Consider the following 18807-nt stretch of genomic DNA (forward strand, 5'->3'; position numbering starts at 1 on the left):
TATCAGAACTACAATCTACATACATATACACATTATAATGTTGTATCAGAACTACAATCTACATACATATACACATTATAACATAGTATCAGAACTACAATCTACATACATATACACATTATAATGTTGTATCAGAACTACAATCTACATACATATACACATTATAACATAGTATCAGAACTACAATCTACATACATATACACATTATAATGTTGTATCAGAACTACAATCTACATACATATACACATTATAATGTTGTATCAGAACTACAATCTACATACATATACACATTATAATATAGTATCAGAACTACAATCTACATACATATACACATTATAATGTTGTATCAGAACTACAATCTACATACATATACACATTATAATGTTGTATCAGAACTACAATCTACATACATATACACATTATAACATAGTATCAGAACTACAATCTACATACATATACACATTATAATGTTGTATCAGAACTACAATCTACATACATATACACATTATAACATAGTATCAGAACTACAATCTACATACATATACACATTATAATGTTGTATCAGAACTACAATCTACATACATATACACATTATAATACAGTATCAGAACTACAATCTACATACACATTATAATACAGTATCAGAACTACAATCTACACACACAATATAATACACTATCAGAACTACAATCTACATAGATATACACATTATAATACAGTATCAGAACTACAATTTACATACTTATACACATAATAATATAGTATCAGAACTACAATCTACATACATATACACATTATAATATAGTATCAGAACAGCAATCTACATACATATACATATTATAATATAGTATCAGAACAGCAATCTACATACATATACATATTATAATATAGTATCAGAACTACAATCTACATACATATACACATAATAATACAGTATCAGAACTACAATCTACATACATATACATATTATAATATAGTATCAGAACTACAATCTACATACATATACATATTATAATATAGTATCAGAACTACAATCTACATACATATACATTATAATGTTGTATCAGAACTACAATCTATAATAATGTTGTATCAGAACTACAATCTACATACATATACACATTATAATGTTGTATCATACAATCTACATACATATACACATTATAATACAGTATCAGAACTACAATCTACATAAATATACACATAATATAGTATCAGAACTACAATCTACATACATATACACATTATAATACAGTATCAGAACTACAATCTACATACATATACACATTATAACATAGTATCAGAACTACAATCTACATACATATACACATTATAATGTTGTATCAGAACTACAATCTACATACACATACACATTATCATACAGTATCAGAACTACAATCTACATGCACATTATAATACAGTATCAGAACTACAATCTACATACATATACACATTATAATATAGTATCAGAACTACAATCTACATACATATACACATTATAATATAGTATCAGAACTACAATCTACATACATATACACATTATAATATAGTATCATAACTACAATCTACATACATATACACATTATAATATAGTATCAGAACTACAATCTACATACATATACACATTATAATGTTGTATCAGAACTATAATCTACATACATATACACATTATAATGTTGTATCAGAACTACAATCTACATACATATACACATTATAACATAGTATCAGAACTACAATCTACATACATATACACATTATAATGTTGTATCAGAACTACAATCTACATACATATACACATTATAATATAGTATCAGAACTACAATCTACATACATATACACATTATAATGTTGTATCAGAACTACAATCTACATACATATACACATTATAATACAGTATCAGAACTACAATCTACATACATATACACATTATAATGTAGTATCAGAACTACAATCTACATACATATACACATTATAATGTTGTATCAGAACTACAATCTACATACATATACACATTATAATATAGTATCATAACTACAATCTACATACATATACACATTATAATAGTATCATATCAATCTAACTACAATCTACATACATTATAATGTTGTATCAGAACTACAATCTACATATAATTATAACATAGTATCAGAACTACAATCTACATACATATACACATTATAATGTTGTATCAGAACTACAATCTACATACATATACACATTATAACATAGTATCAGAACTACAATCTACATACATATACACATTATAATGTTGTATCAGAACTACAATCTACATACATATACACATTATAACATAGTATCAGAACTACAATCTACATACATATACACATTATAATGTTGTATCAGAACTACAATCTACATACATATACACATTATAATGTTGTATCAGAACTACAATCTACATACATATACACATTATAATGTTGTATCAGAACTACAATCTACATACATATACACATTATAACATAGTATCAGAACTACAATCTACATACATATACACATTATAATGTATCAGTATCAGAACTACAATCTACATACATATACACATTATAATACAGTATCAGAACTACAATCTACATATATATACACATTATAATAGTATCAGAACTACAATCTACATACATATACACATTATAATATAGTATCAGAACTACAATCTACATATATATACACATTATAATACAGTATCAGAACTACAATTTACATACACATTATAATACAGTATCAGAACTACAATCTACATACACAATAAAATACACTATCAGAACTACAATCTACATATAATACATATACACATTATAATACAGTATCAGAACTACAATCTACATACATATACACATTATAATATAGTATCAGAACTACAATCTACATACATATACACATTATAATATAGTATCAGAACTACAATCTACATACATATACACATTATAATACAGTATCAGAACTACAATCTACATATCATATACACATTATAATATAGTATCAGAACTACAATCTACATACATATACACATTATAATACACTATCAGAACTACAATCTACATATATATACACATTATAATGTTCTATCAGAACTACAATCTACATACATATACACATTATAATGTTGTATCAGAACTACAATCTACATACATATACATATTATAATATAGTATCAGAACTACAATCTACCTACATATACACATTATAATGTTGTATCAAAACTACAATCTACATACATTATAATACACTCAGAACTACAATCTACATACATATACACATTATAATATAGTATCAGAACTACAATCTACATACATATACACATTATAATATAGTATCAGAACTACAATCTACACATTATAATATAGTATCATAACTACAATCTACATACATATACACATTATAATATAGTATCAGAATTACAATCTACATACATATACACATTATAATACAGTATCAGAACTACAATCTACATATATATACACATTATAATGTTGTATCAGAACTACAATCTACATACATATACACATTATAATATAGTATCAGAACTACAATCTACATACATATACACATTATAATATAGTATCAGAACTACAATCTACATACATATACACATTATAATATAGTATCAGAACTACAATCTACATACATATACACATTATAATATAGTATCAGAACTACAATCTACATACATATACACATTATAATATAGTATCAGAACTACAATCTACATACATATACACATTATAATATAGTATCAGAACTACAATCTACATACATATACACATTATAATATAGTATCAGAACTACAATCTACATACATATACACATTATAATGTTGTATCAGAACTACAATCTACATACATATACACATTATAATGTTTTATCAGAACTACAATCTAGTTGTATCAGAACTACAATCTACATACATATACACATTATAATACACTATCAGAACTACAATCTACATACATATACACATTATAATATAGTATCAGAACTACAATCTACATACATATACACATTATAATATAGTATCAGAACTACAATCTACATACATATACATATTATAATATAGTATCAGAACTACAATCTACATACATATACACATTATAATATAGTATCAGAACTACAATCTACATACATATACACATTATAATATAGTATCAGAACTACAATCTACATACATATACATATTATAATATAGTATCAGAACTACAATCTACATACATATACACATTATAAATCAGAACTACAATCTACATACATATACACATATCAGAACTACAATCTACATACATATACACATTATAATATAGTATCAGAACTACAATCTACATATATATACACATTATAATGTTGTATCAGAACTACAATCTACATACATATACACATTATAATGTTGTATCAGAACTACAATCTACATACATATACACATTATAATATAGTATCAGAACTACAATCTACATACATATACACATTATAATACAGTATCAGAACTACAATCTACATAGATATACACATTATAATACAGTATCAGAACTACAATCTACATACATATACACATTATAATATAGTATCAGAACTGCAATCTTCATACATATACACATTATAATATAGTATGAGAACTACAATCTACATACATATACACATTATAATATAGTATCAGAACTACAATTTACCTACAAACACAGACACCGACACATTATAATGTTGTATAAAAACTACAATTTACCTACAAACACAGACACCGACACATTATAATGTTGTATAAAAACTACAATTTACCTACACACTCGCACATTATAATGTTCTATAATAACAACAGTTTACCAACACACACATACATTATAATGTTCTGTAATAACTACCACTGACCGAAACATGAACATTATAATGTATAAGAAATACAATTTACATACACCTACTCAATAGAATGTTGTGTAATAACAACAATTTACCTCCATATACACATTATAAAGTATTATTACTGATATTAAAGTTACCATTACCATTTTTATTGTTATTAAATTTACCATTACCATTTTTACTGATGTTAAAGTCACCATTACCGTTATTAATGTTATTAAAGTTACCATTACCATTTTTACTAATATTAAAGTTACCATTACCGTTTTTATTATTAAACTTTCCATTACCGTTATTACTGATATTAAAGTTACCATTACCATTTTTAGTGATGTTAAAGTCACCATTACCGTTATTAATGTTATTAAAGTCACCATTACCGTTATTAATGTTATTAAAGTTACCATTACCATTTTTACTTATGTTAAAGTTACCATTACCATTTTTATTGTTATTAAAGTTACCATTACCGTTATTGCTGATATTAAAGTTACCATTACCATTTTTACTGATGTTAAAGTTACCATTACCATTTTTACTGATATTAAAGTCACCATTACCGTTATTAATGTTATTAAAGTTACCATTACCATTTTTACTGATGTTAAAGTTACCATTACCGTTATTACTGATGTTAATGTTAGCATTACCAATACTACTGCTGTTAAAGCTACCATAACCGTTATTACTGATATTAAAGTTACCATTTCCGTTTTTATTGTTATTAAAATTACCATTACCTTTATTACTGATGTTAAAGAGACCATTACCATTTTTATTGCTATTAAAGTTACCATTACCGTATTTATTGTTATCAAATTTACCATTACCGTTATTACTGATATAAAAGTTACCATTACCATTTTTATTGTTATTAAAGTTACCATTACCGTATTTATTGTTATTAAAGTTACCATTACCGTTATTACTGGTATTAAGGTTACCATTACCATTTTTACTGTTATTAAAGTTACCATTACCATTTTACTGATGTTAAAGTTACCATTACCATTTTTACTGTTATTAAAGTTACCATTACCATTTTTATTGTTATTAAATTTACCATTACCATTTTTACTGATGTTAAAGTCACCATTACCGTTATTAATGTTATTAAAGTTACCATTACCATTTTTACTAATATTAAAGTTACCATTACCGTTTTTATTATTAAACTTTCCATTACCGTTATTACTGATATTAAAGTTACCATTACCATTTTTAGTGATGTTAAAGTCACCATTACCGTTATTAATGTTATTAAAGTCACCATTACCGTTATTAATGTTATTAAAGTTACCATTACCATTTTTACTTATGTTAAAGTTACCATTACCATTTTTATTGTTATTAAAGTTACCATTACCGTTATTGCTGATATTAAAGTTACCATTACCATTTTTACTGATGTTAAAGTTACCATTACCATTTTTACTGATATTAAAGTCACCATTACCGTTATTAATGTTATTAAAGTTACCATTACCATTTTTACTGATGTTAAAGTTACCATTACCGTTATTAATGTTATTAAAGTTACCGTTACCATTTTTATTGTTATTAAAGTTACCATTGCCGTTATTACTGATAATGAAGTTACCATTACCATTGTTACTAATGTTAAATTAACATTACCATTACCACTATTACTGATATTAAGGTTGCCTTTGGTATTATTACTGATATTAAAGTTACCATTGCCGTTATTACTGATATTGAAGTTACCATTACCATTGTTACTAATGTTAAATTACTATTACCATTATTACTAATGTTAAAGTTACCATTACCACTATTACTGATATTAAAGTGTCATAAAATGAAAGTGTATAATCTTTGTGATGTAAAATGTACACTTACATGTCTAGTTTTCAAGTATTATAAAAGTAGAAACTTCATCACTTCTTAAGCATGGTAAATGCGTCATCCACGTATCTGAACGTGTAGAGTTGCGTAAACTATTGTAAGAAATGTTCTAATCATCATTAAAGGGCAACTTTAAACTGGGATTGGATTGTGGAGAGAACCAGAATTATGAAAGTACAAATAACATGCTGAAAGGGGAACAAGTTTTTAATGGCAGGCTAAACTTTCATTATTGTAACACTAAAACTGAATGAAATAAAATATGTCATTAGAGCTCTGGTTGTGAGAGATTTTTATTTTATAAAAATAACTTAAAACCTGGTTGGTATATGTATCCAATTTTGATTACAGATATTTAACAAGCATACACGACTGGAACAGATGTGAATTACATCCTGTTCAAGTTGAGTACCTCAAAGATAATAACAATTTGGTTCAATCTATTTGTGTTTCAGTTAGTGGTTATAATGGAAAAAGGTTTTAGTTGGAGTTTGTTACAGATCACCTGATAAATTTAATGAGAGATTATATAAGAGATTTTAAATTGAGAAACGGTAGGACACAGCTTCTCAGAAACATTTCAAGATGGTTTCCTTCATTAGCTAAGTGAGCCTACAAGCCACACGCTGTTGTAAATAGTTGGTATAGTAGAGACGTGGAAGTATCTGGGTGCAAGTTGTTCCACTAGGTTTGTAGTTTTATTAAATATGAAGATGAGGTATAATAAGATGTTGGCTCAAAATTTAAAAAAACAACAAAATTTAGAGAAATGAAACTAGTATTATCTGCTCTAAGTTGGTAACTGAATTATATAGATGAAAGTACTGATAAAAGGTGGAAAACATCTTAAAATAAACACTTAAATATTTAAGATAGATATGTTCCACTTCTTCTTGTCCTATGTACATCTTTTGATACTGCAGCATCAGTACAAATTCTTTCTCTATTATATACATCCATTCATTCTGTAGTATCAGTACAACTACTTCTGGCCCTTTCATACTATAGTATCAGTACCTCTTGTTCCTGTCCTATATACATCCTTTCAGATTGTACTATCAGTACCACAGTTCCTGTCCTATATACATCCTTTCAGATTGTAGATTGTAGTATCAGTACCTCTTGTTCCTGATCTATATTATTTTACAAATAATAGTATCAGTACCACTTCTTCTGATCCTATATACATTCTTTAAGACTGTAGTACCAGTACAACTTCTTCCTGTCCTAAATATATCCTTTCAGACTGTAGTATCAGTACCACTTTATCTGGTCCTACGTGCATCCTTTCATACTGTAGTATCAGTACCACTTTATCTGGTCCTACATACATCGTTTCAGACTGTAGAATCAGTACCACTCGTTCCTGTCCTATATACATCCTTCCAGACTGAAGTAACAGTACCCTTCTTCTGGTCCTACATACATCCTTTCATACTGCAGTATCAGTACCACTTGTTCCTGTCGTATATACATCCTCTCATGCTATAGTATCAATACTACTTCTCCTGGTCATATATACATCCTTTAAGACTGTAGTATAAGTACCACTTCATCTGGTCTTATATAGACCCTTTCAGAGTGTAGTAGAAGTACCACTTTTCCTGGTGCTACATAAATCCTTTCATACTGTAGTATCAGTACCACTTCTTCCTGTCCTATATACATCTTCTCATGCTATAGTATCAGTACTACTTCTTCTGGTCCTATATACATCCTTTCATACTGTAGTAGAAGTACCACTTCATCTGGTCTTATATAAACCATTTCAGAGTGTAGTAGGAGTACCGCTTTTCCTGGTGCTACATAAATCCTTTCATACTGTAGTATCAGTACCACATCTTCCTGTCCTACATACATCCTTTCAGACTGTAGTATCAGTACCTCTTGTGCCTTCTCTATATACATCCTTTCAGGTTGTAGTATCAGTACCACTTCTTCTGGTCATATGTACATCTTCTGAGAACTGTAGTATTAGTACCACTCGTTCCTGTCCTATATACATCCTATCAGATTGTAGTTTCAGAACCACTTCTTTTGGCCCTATATACATCCTTTCAGACTGTAGTATCAGTACTTCCTCTGGCCCTACGTACATATTTTCAGACTCTAGTATCAGCACCACTTGGTACTTTTCTATACACATCCTTCAGAGTGTAGTATCAGTGCTTCTGGTCCAACATACATCCTTTCAGATGGTAGCATTGACACCACTTCTTCTGGTCCTATGTACATCTTTTGAGACTGTAATATCAGTATCACTTGTTCCTGTCCTATATACATCGAGTCGAACTGTAGTACCAGTACTACTTGTTCTGGTCTTATGTATATATTTTGTGACTCTAGTATCAGTATCACTTGTTCCTGTCCTATATACATCAAGTCGAACTGTAGTATCAGTACTACTTGTTCTCGTCCTATGTATATATTTTCTGACTCTAGTATCAGTATCACTTGTTCCTATCCTATAGATATCCAGTAGAACTGTAGTATCAGTACTACTTGTTCTGGTCCTATGTATATATTTTGTGACTCTAGTATCAGTATCACTTGTTCCTGTCCTATATACATCCAGTCGAACTGTAGTATTAGTACTACTTGTTCTGGTCCTGTGTACATCTTTTGAGACTGTAATATCAGTACCACTTGTTCCTGTCCTATATACATCCAGTAGAACTGTAGTATTAGTACTACTTGTTCTGGTCCTATGCATATATTTTTTTACTCTAGTATCAGTATCACTTGTTCCTGTCCTATATACATCCAGTCGAATTGTAGTATTAGTACTACTTGTTCTGGTCCTATGCATATATTCTTTTACTCTAGTATCAGTATCACTTGTTCCTGTCCTATATACATTTTTTCAGACTGTAGAATAAGAACCATGTCTTCTTGTCCTATGTATTTCTCTTTAGACTGTGGTATAAGTACCATTTCTCCTTGTTGTATATATGTCCTCTCATACTGTAGTATCACTACCACTTGTTCCTATCCTATATGCATACTTACAGACTGTAGTATCAATTCCACTTCATCTGGTCGTATGTACATATTTTCAGAACTGTACTATCAGTACCACTTGTTCCAGTCGTATGTACATCTATTACAGATTGTAGTATCAGTACCATTTATCCTGGTCCTATGTAAATCCTTTCATACTATGGTATCACTATCACTTGTTCATATCCTATATACATGCAAACAGACTGCAGTATTAGAACCACTTTTCCTGGTCCTATGTACATCCTTTCAGACTATAGTATCAGTGCTACTTATTCTGCTCCTATATACATCCTTTCATATTGTAGAATCAGTACCTCTTGTTCCTGTCCTATATACATTTTTTCAGACTGTAGTCTCAGTACCATTTCTTCTGGTCCTGTATACATTCTTTTGCACTCTACTATCAGTACAACTTCTTTTGGTCCTACATACATCCATTCACACAATAGTATAAGTACCACTTCTTCCTGTCCTATATACATGCATTCAGACTGTAGTATCAATACTTCTTCCTGAACTATAAACATCCTTTCAAACTATATTGTCAGTACCACTTCTTCTGGTCCTATTTACATCTTTTCAGAGTGTAGTATAGTATCAGTACCACTTCATCTGATCCTATATACATCCTTTCATACTGTAGTATCAGTACCACTTGTTCCTGTCCTATATACATCCTATCAGACTTTAGTATTAGTACTTCAGTTTCTGTCCTATATACATCCTTTCAGACTGCAATGTCAGTACTATTTGTTCCTGTCCTATATACATCCTTTCAGACCGTAGTATCAGTACCACATTTTCTGGTCCTGTTTAACAATTGTATCAGAATAAGTATTTCGCCAAACACAAATTATGTTTTTTACAAATTTCCAACTGCCCTCTTTACACATGTTTTTAACATCTACTTCAGATTATAAAAGTGTGAAAATTAGTATATGAATATTTATGTTAAACTTTCTTGGCAGGTAAGAATATTAATCATATTTTAGTATGATATTTAAAATGAGTGCAAGTTTATGTGTTATGTCAGTCACATTGTTTGACAGTGTACACATTTGTTTAGCAGAAATTATTGTATAAAAACTGAAAACTACTTGTACTGTAATTGTTACTCAACTGCATTTTGAAATTCACTTGTGCATAAAAATTAGAAATATAAGGTATTTTAGTGTCAGTATAATACAGGTTTTCTTAATTAAACACGAATTTTTATTTTTGGGGATTACACAATTAAGAAGAAATATACACAGTTCTCTTCTTGTACGTCGTGAACTTATTACAAGTTTATATATGAAGAAACAATAATTTAAATATACTGTTCACCTCCAACCATATCATTGTCATTTTTCTTTTGTTACTGCAAAAAATTTATTTATTCTTTTTCTGTGTTATCTAGAGACAATTGTCTCTCTCCTGGATACAAACCTCAATATCAATGAGAGCTGTATTTTTCATTTTAACAAGTACAAAGCTTTCCAAAGATCTCAATTTTTATTTACAATGTACTATTGAAGACTCTGATGGTTTTGAAGATTAAACATTTTCTATGTTCTAGACACAAGAACCAAATCTATAATGTTTAAAACAACAATAACTAGATACATAGTAATAAGAATACCCCATAACCTCTAACTGAAAGATTGTTGTCAGTTTTAGTATTTCTACACACAAAAGTCATCTCTAAATCATATATAAGCACTTGTACATATACATATAGGTGCAAGAACATAACCATTGTTTTTAAAAATGTTTACCAGCTGAAACATTAACCACTGTTTTTTTAAGAATGTTGACCCATTAGAACTTTAACCATTGTTTCATCAAGAATGATGACCCACTAGAACTTTAACCAGTTTTTTTAAGAATATTGAGCCACTCTTTTTAAAAATATTGACCCACTAGAATATTAACCATTCTTTTTGTAAGAATCCTGACCCACTAAAATATTAACCATTATTTTTGTAAGAATTTTGACCCACTAGAACATTAACCAGTTTTTTAAAAATGTTGATCCACAAAAACATTAACCACTGTTTCTAAGAATGTTGGTCCACAAGAACATTAACACTGTTTCTGAGAATGTTGACCCACAAGAACATTAACCACTGTTTCTGAGAATGTTGGCTTGGCTTATTGCTGGTCAGTAGTCCCCATCAACAATATCAGTTGTTCCAAGTTTGTCTTCAGTGACATTACATATATTATAGATCTACAAGTTGATATATTATCAATTCTTCATGGCTGTTTTTGTTCCGTTTCAGTTTTAAGATGGCTAAACTTTATAATGTTCTACACATTTCTAATAATCAGTTGTTTAACATTTCAATATTGATGACACAAATATTTATATACATGTACTCATGAACTCCATAAGTTCATGTGTTTAACAAATGTACATACAAATATTTTACTCTGGACTTTGTGAACATGGTCACTGGAGAACTCAAGAAGAACAAATTTACACATCCCAGTGACTTTACAAGATATTTAGTAAGATTTCTATAACACTTAGAATTTTAAATTCAATTTCTCTCAGCACCACTTGTTCTAGAAATATCTACATCACACATTCAATAATGTACAATACACATACAAATTATAACTCTAATTTAAAGTTCTTGCTTTGAACCATTTGCATAGAACATTAACTAAAATACAACACATTTTTATAATTGTACTACTTTATAAATCATTTCATTATGCAAACCTGAACAACACTTTAAATTGCATCTATAATGTTACACATTAATTTGTCTAGTCTGTAACAGTCCTGGCTGTCTCCTTTATAAGCTTCAGTACTATCCATGTTTTCTACAGGTACTAACAGAGTGCTATCCAGACCTGCTGTTTCTGGAAGACTTGACAGCGTGTTATGTAGTAGTTCCCTAACTTTGTCCAAGTGTTTTTGAAAACGTTCAGCAGTTTCTAAACGTTGTCGTTTTTGTACTTCCAACATTACACGTAAAGTGTCCCTTGCCTGGTAAGGCCGATATTCGTTTATCAGATGATGCATGTGGATAAAAAGTAATTTTATATCATCTTCCTTCTCCTGTCGTTTTGAAGTGTCTGGACACCGTATCAAAATATCAAGCAAATCAAGAAAGTTCACCAGGATTGAATGGTTCAGTTTCTTTAGTTCTCTTTTATGATCATAATTCTGAGGATAGAGACGGCGGATTCCCTGACTTTCTAGAGGTCTTATTATGACATCGTCAGTGTGAAGATGAACACCAAACATTGTATAGGAATCCAGGACAGGCTTTGGAGGAGATGGCGCCCTCCCTCGTTCAATGTTCTCATCTGTATACCAGTTGACAAACTGCAATGGAGGTAGTGGGAAGGAACTAACCTGAGCTAGTTCAGACATTTTGGTTTATTTGTTTGTCTTCAAAAATATTTAATGGACTTCCCCCTTATGTCTTTCACAAGTAATCTAACCACAACTGGTGATCTGCTGCACACACAGTGTGCTCATTACAAACGAAGAGGAACCTAATCGATTCAGAAAAAAAAATGTTGATTCAAGTGTGCTGTTTGGAAACACTAATTACATTATGACACTTTCTATTGGTTAGTAAATCTTGAAAACAATGCAGTTCAGTTCAATGATTCTCACTCATTATTAGTTGAAACTAAAACAAGTTATTAAAATAAGAGGTTTCAAACAAAATTAACACAATTCACCACTCCTGAATTTCCTTTGAGTTTTGAAGAGAACATTTCAGACTTTATGTTTAAAATGTCAGAATTGTCATTTTCTATATGAGAGAGACAGCAAAAGAATTATTCATAATGGAAACACTGTTTTAAATTTTCTTTGAGACTTTCAGTTGACAATTTCTATCTTAAAGCAAAGTACAATATTTTATTAATATGGTTAAAAAACTCAAATGCAATAAAAACAGTTTATGTTCCACTTCATAAGTTAAATTATAGAAACGACCAATGGTTAAGTAACCTTCAAAACTTTCTGTGCAACACACAGAAATTAAAATGACCTTTTAATACTGAACCGTTGAAAACAATTTATACAATAAAAAACTCTGGACTTAATAGTTTACTATTCCTATAGTAACTCAAAGAGAAATTCACAACAGTCTACAATTATTTACACTCATACAAAATGTGTATGAATCACGTTGGTGAAAACAAAGAAAGATAATTATGGTTTTCTATATTCTAACCATACAATGTTTCTCATAACCAGGTGTGATGTGATAAACAAATGAAAATTATGAAAACATAATTACTTATTTGGTACCATAGACCCTTCAGCCAAATAAATAACCTGAGAATGTTTATGAATAAGGCAAACGGTCACCTCAGACACTAAACAGTTTGTGCACTGGTGTGGGTGTTCATAACCCACTTCATCAGCTGCCCTAGTTCATCAACACTGCTTTGATTACATGTATTACATACATTAAGCATACTAGACAATCCACTGCCTGAACATTCTCTTCTTCCAGGAAGCTGCTAACTTAATGAGTAGAGTAGGTGCATGTTACCATCCATTAAAAACAATCTCACCAAATGATTTTACTTATGGCCAGACCAACAGTTATAAATTAAACATATAGAAATCATAGTGTGATGTAATACCACACAAAGGTTAAAAGACATCAGAACATCATAGTCCTACTGTCAATCCTTGTCTAAATGGGCACATGTTTGTGGCTACAATCTAAAGCACAATTCATCTATGAAGGTATTTGTTGTCTGATCAACCTGTGTTCTTAACACCACTCAAAACAGGCTGCTTTAACAGCATTAGAGCAGAAGAATACAGAATAGACCTTAGCAAGGGTGTTTGTATGTTTTCATTCTTATTAAGTCAAACTATCAAATAACTATTAGCAACAGTCTTTCCTATCAAAGTCTCCAACAAACTATATAATGGTGGTCCTAAAGCAAGTTCCTTCCCTCTAGCCACATGTAGTAAGTCTTATAAACACAGCACACTTATCTACAGATCATGGAAATAGTTTTGTAGTAAGTCTTATAAACACAGCACACTTATCTACAGATCATGGAAATAGTTTTGTAGTAAGTCTTATAAACACAGCACACTTATCTACAGATCATGGAAATAGTTTTGATAATTTAAAGTAACATTAGTTTTTAAAGCATATTTTGATCACTGGTGCAATCACTGAGATGTATGCAACATTTTAACAATGACAGCTGTTAAACATACATTATGGAAACATTCAATGCCATCATAATTCACTATCAATTGTGAACTAAACATTTCTATTTTCACACTAATGATCCAATGAACCAACAACTTCAAAATTAATTTTAGAAACTGAATCTTACTACATAGGTCTACTGATAACTACAATCAGTGTGAACTTGGGGAGGTTTGAGCTTATCTATAAATTATCTATCCACAATTCTGGATGATGAACACTAGTCTACAGCTCATTCTACCAAAATAACTTCACACTTAGCAACAAACAATAATAATTTTATCACAACCTCCTTATACAGGAAACTAGGTTTTGGAGCATTTAACATTCATACAGGATTAAATATTCTGATTCAAACTTAACGTGCTGGTTCCCACTTGACAGTGAGTCGTGCTCTATTTTCTTATTAAAGGTTCACTTATTGGCTGGGACACAACAGCTACATATACACTCTTTCTAACATAAGTAATTATAAAATGACTAGTGTGGCCCATGGAAAGTGTTAGCAAAATAGGCTTTGGAGCCAACGTGTTAACCAAGATGTCCTACAGATAAATCTCTAACAAAGATATGAACTAAACAAATATTATTTTCCAGTGATTAGCTAACACACTACTTTTGTTTATCATATGCACTACGTGCAACATGTTCCAAGTTTTGGTGATTTCTTATTACACCCACACAATTTTCACAACTTTTTCATTACACAATAAATTATAAAATAAATATCTATAATAAATTTCTAAAACTATATTAATAAGCACTGTATTGATATAGTAACAATTTACCAAAGGTTATCTAGCAGTAACACTTGATATTAGACAATAAATTACTTCTATTAATAAATACTACAGATTATTAGTACTAACTGGCAAACAAACAAGATATTATTAAACTTATCAACTTTTTTTATTTACTTAATTAACCATTTTTCATTAAATTGTCCATATTCCCTCCACTTCTGTGGGCCTTGGTTAGATTCACAACCTATAGAAGCTTGTGATACACAGGAAATGTATCATATAGTCTTTATGACTGTAAAACAATAAGCTGGTTCCTCTTCCTTAAATTATATTTAGTATTAATAGGGCCCAAGTACAGTTATTAAACTTTGGTCTGCTATAACTTTGTATTCATGAATATGTAAATTATTTTTATGTTTTTTGTAGTAAATTATACTGTTTTAAATATACTGCTCTTCATGTTGCTTTAACAAAATAAGTCTAGATGCTTCTTGTTGTTAATTAGTGAAAAGTGATGATATCCAGTACATAAATCATGAGCTACATTACACTATTTTATAAATTAATATCTTAAATAATGATTCATTTTACTTACCTGTAACATTCAAACCTCAGGTAATTGTAATACCAATGGCAACAAGCTAAAGCAGTTAGGTTATATTTGCAACAAATATCTGTAAAATAACATTCACAATGTAACTGTGTAATTTTTTTTCGCGCCTTGATACTGGCAAAACCAGCTTACAATTGACTGTTATAGTGCAATGACTTGTAGTTTTTCCATAACAGTTACACCGTCTTTTATGCTTTGCTGACGTAAACCTATTGCCCCTATAACCGACGATAGTAATAGTTCTAATCGGACAAACCGTATTTTATGGTTAGCCTAAGCGAGGTTTCAAGTGGTATGTGTAAACTAACTTGCAACAGGTTCATTGCATTTTTTATATACTGTATTATACAGCATACTATACTATAAGTGTATATCTACTCTACCATCTCTGTTCTCTTAATTTGAAAGTAGCTCCACTAAGGAACATTAAAGCCTTAGATAGTTTTTAATGCATAGTATACCTTGCTAATATACTTAAGCTACAAAATGAATTGCGTGTGAGCATTAAACTACCAATAAAATAATTTTTAAAACTCAAATTGAATATCCTACTGATAGATGTTATTCCCTTCCTTACCAAATAATAACGCCACCTTGCAATCACAGATTTTGAATATTTATAAGAATTTTATATATTGTATATACATGAAAAGTACAGAGGAATAAATAAATATTGTTTCTTTGTTTTGTTTTTGAATTTCGTGCAAAGCTGCACGAAGGCTATCTGCGCTAGCCTGAAAGGGCGAGCATGTTTGGTGTAACGAGGACCCTCGGATTACAAATCGAGTGCCTTAACCTCTTGGCCATGCAAGGCCAGAAATAAATATTACCGTCAAGTAATAAGTTAGCAATTGTGGTATACCAAGGGTGGTGTGAGGGGGACGATCCTCCCCCGGTGACAGCCGAGAGAGCAGTTACCATCAGGAGAGTTGAAATACCAGTACAAGTTTTCGAACCAAATGTAAACTTCGCCAACGTAAAAAATAAAATTATAAAACGTTCATACTATTGCAACAGCTTAATGTTAGTTTCTGCTATAAAATATTTTTTTATTTGTATTGCCGATACAAAATTTACAACGAAAAATTAAATATTTGATAAAAATTACATAAAAGAGTCGACAGCTGACAACTGCATTGGTTCTATAAAGCTCTGCCAAATGGCAAGAGTGTTTTGAGATGATGAATGGTTTACTCTCCATCAAAAGAAAGTTTTTTTTTTTACTGCAAACTGTTTGCCCTTGATGACAAAAGAATTGAACATCAATCTTTGTCATTGGGTTTCAAGTGTGGTGGAAACTAAACCCAAAGATGTCTGACCGTGATGAGCATCTCTCATGCCTGGAGAAGCAAAGGACCTTGAGAGTAGGGTTGAAGCTTCAAAATACCATTGATTAAGTTCATCAAGCAGCAATGGACAATGTGAGAAAGAAATGGGAGGATATTTTACATCGCTTCTTGGACGAAACCTTCTTTCTGGCTCATCAGAATCTTCTATTTTTTGTGTGGTTACAAAGAGAATATTTCATCAACAAACAAAGGAAACTTCATGAAAGTAGTAGAGTTGCTGTCAAATTATAATCCAGTTTTAACAGAACATTTTGTAAGGTTTAAACATTCTATTCCATGTGGAATGAGAGTGGCTTCGTATTTATCTTCAAAGATTCAGAATGAGTTCACCTGCCTTTTGAAGAACTATATCAAAGGGAAAATAGTGGCTGATATGAAAAAAGCAAAAATATTTCGGGATTCTTGTTGACATCACACCAGATGTGTGAAGTGATCAATTACTTCCATAATGAACATGACAAAGTTGAAGTAAAGGAATCATTCTTGGGCTTCTTCCCTATTACTGGAAAGACTGCTGCTGAGTTCACAGAGGATATCCTAAGACATCTGTAGAAACCGCCTGAACATAAATCTGTGCCGTAGTAAACGATATGGCAATGCTTCAACTATGGCTGGGATTCATGGTGATGTTCAGGCAAAAATCATAGAAATTAATTCCAAGGCTTTGTTTGTGCCTTGTAGAAATCATCCTCTGAACCTTTGCAGAGCGAACTCAGTTGGAAGTATTTATTCATGTGTGACTTTTTAGTAACCTCTGAGAGAGTCTATTCCTTCTTTTCAGTCTCACCTCATCAACAGGAAATGCTGATGAAGAATGTAGGAACGACAGTTAAAAGATTTTCCCAGACAACATGGAGTGTTCACCATGATTCTGTGAACCCTGTGAAAGTATCTTTTAAGTGTGTGTGTGTTTTTTTCTTTTAGTAAAGCCACATCGGGCTATCTGCTGAGCCCACCGAGGGGAATCAAACCCCTGATTTTAGCGTTGTAACACCGTAGAGATACCGCTGTACTAGTGGGAGGCCAATATGTTTTAAAATCTGACTTCAGTTCTTGAAGTACTGTGCGATCCCAAAGAAATATGGATTTAAAAGGATCAGTTCAGAATTTACTGTCTGCTGTATGTGATTTTTCTTTTTCTTTTTTAGTTTTCTTTCTTTCTGGTATGAAGT

At 30.5% G+C, this 18807-nt stretch overlaps 1 protein-coding gene across 3 annotated transcripts; it reads right to left on the reverse strand.

Annotated features, from left to right (window-relative positions):
- Nucleotides 1-11081: 11081 nt before the first annotated feature.
- LOC143251838 (mediator of RNA polymerase II transcription subunit 7-like) lies at nucleotides 11082-16886 on the reverse strand. Of its 3 annotated transcripts, none has more exons than XM_076503094.1 (2): nucleotides 16864-16886; nucleotides 11082-13230 (listed from the first exon to the last, which is right to left on the reverse strand). In XM_076503094.1, the coding sequence occupies exon 2, from the start codon at nucleotides 13103-13105 to the stop codon at nucleotides 12458-12460; it is 648 nt and encodes a 215-aa protein (XP_076359209.1). In that variant the 5' UTR covers nucleotides 13106-13230; nucleotides 16864-16886; the 3' UTR covers nucleotides 11082-12457. The 3 variants fall into 3 exon arrangements, with proteins under 3 accessions (XP_076359209.1, XP_076359208.1, XP_076359210.1); XM_076503093.1 differs by having other exon boundaries at nucleotides 16269-16877; XM_076503095.1 differs by lacking the exon at nucleotides 16864-16886 and adding an exon at nucleotides 15719-15742.
- Nucleotides 16887-18807: the final 1921 nt, after the last annotated feature.

This window comes from Tachypleus tridentatus, chromosome 6, assembly GCF_004210375.1.
Source record: "Tachypleus tridentatus isolate NWPU-2018 chromosome 6, ASM421037v1, whole genome shotgun sequence".
In the NCBI taxonomy this organism is placed as follows: Eukaryota; Metazoa; Arthropoda; class Merostomata; order Xiphosura; family Limulidae; genus Tachypleus; species Tachypleus tridentatus.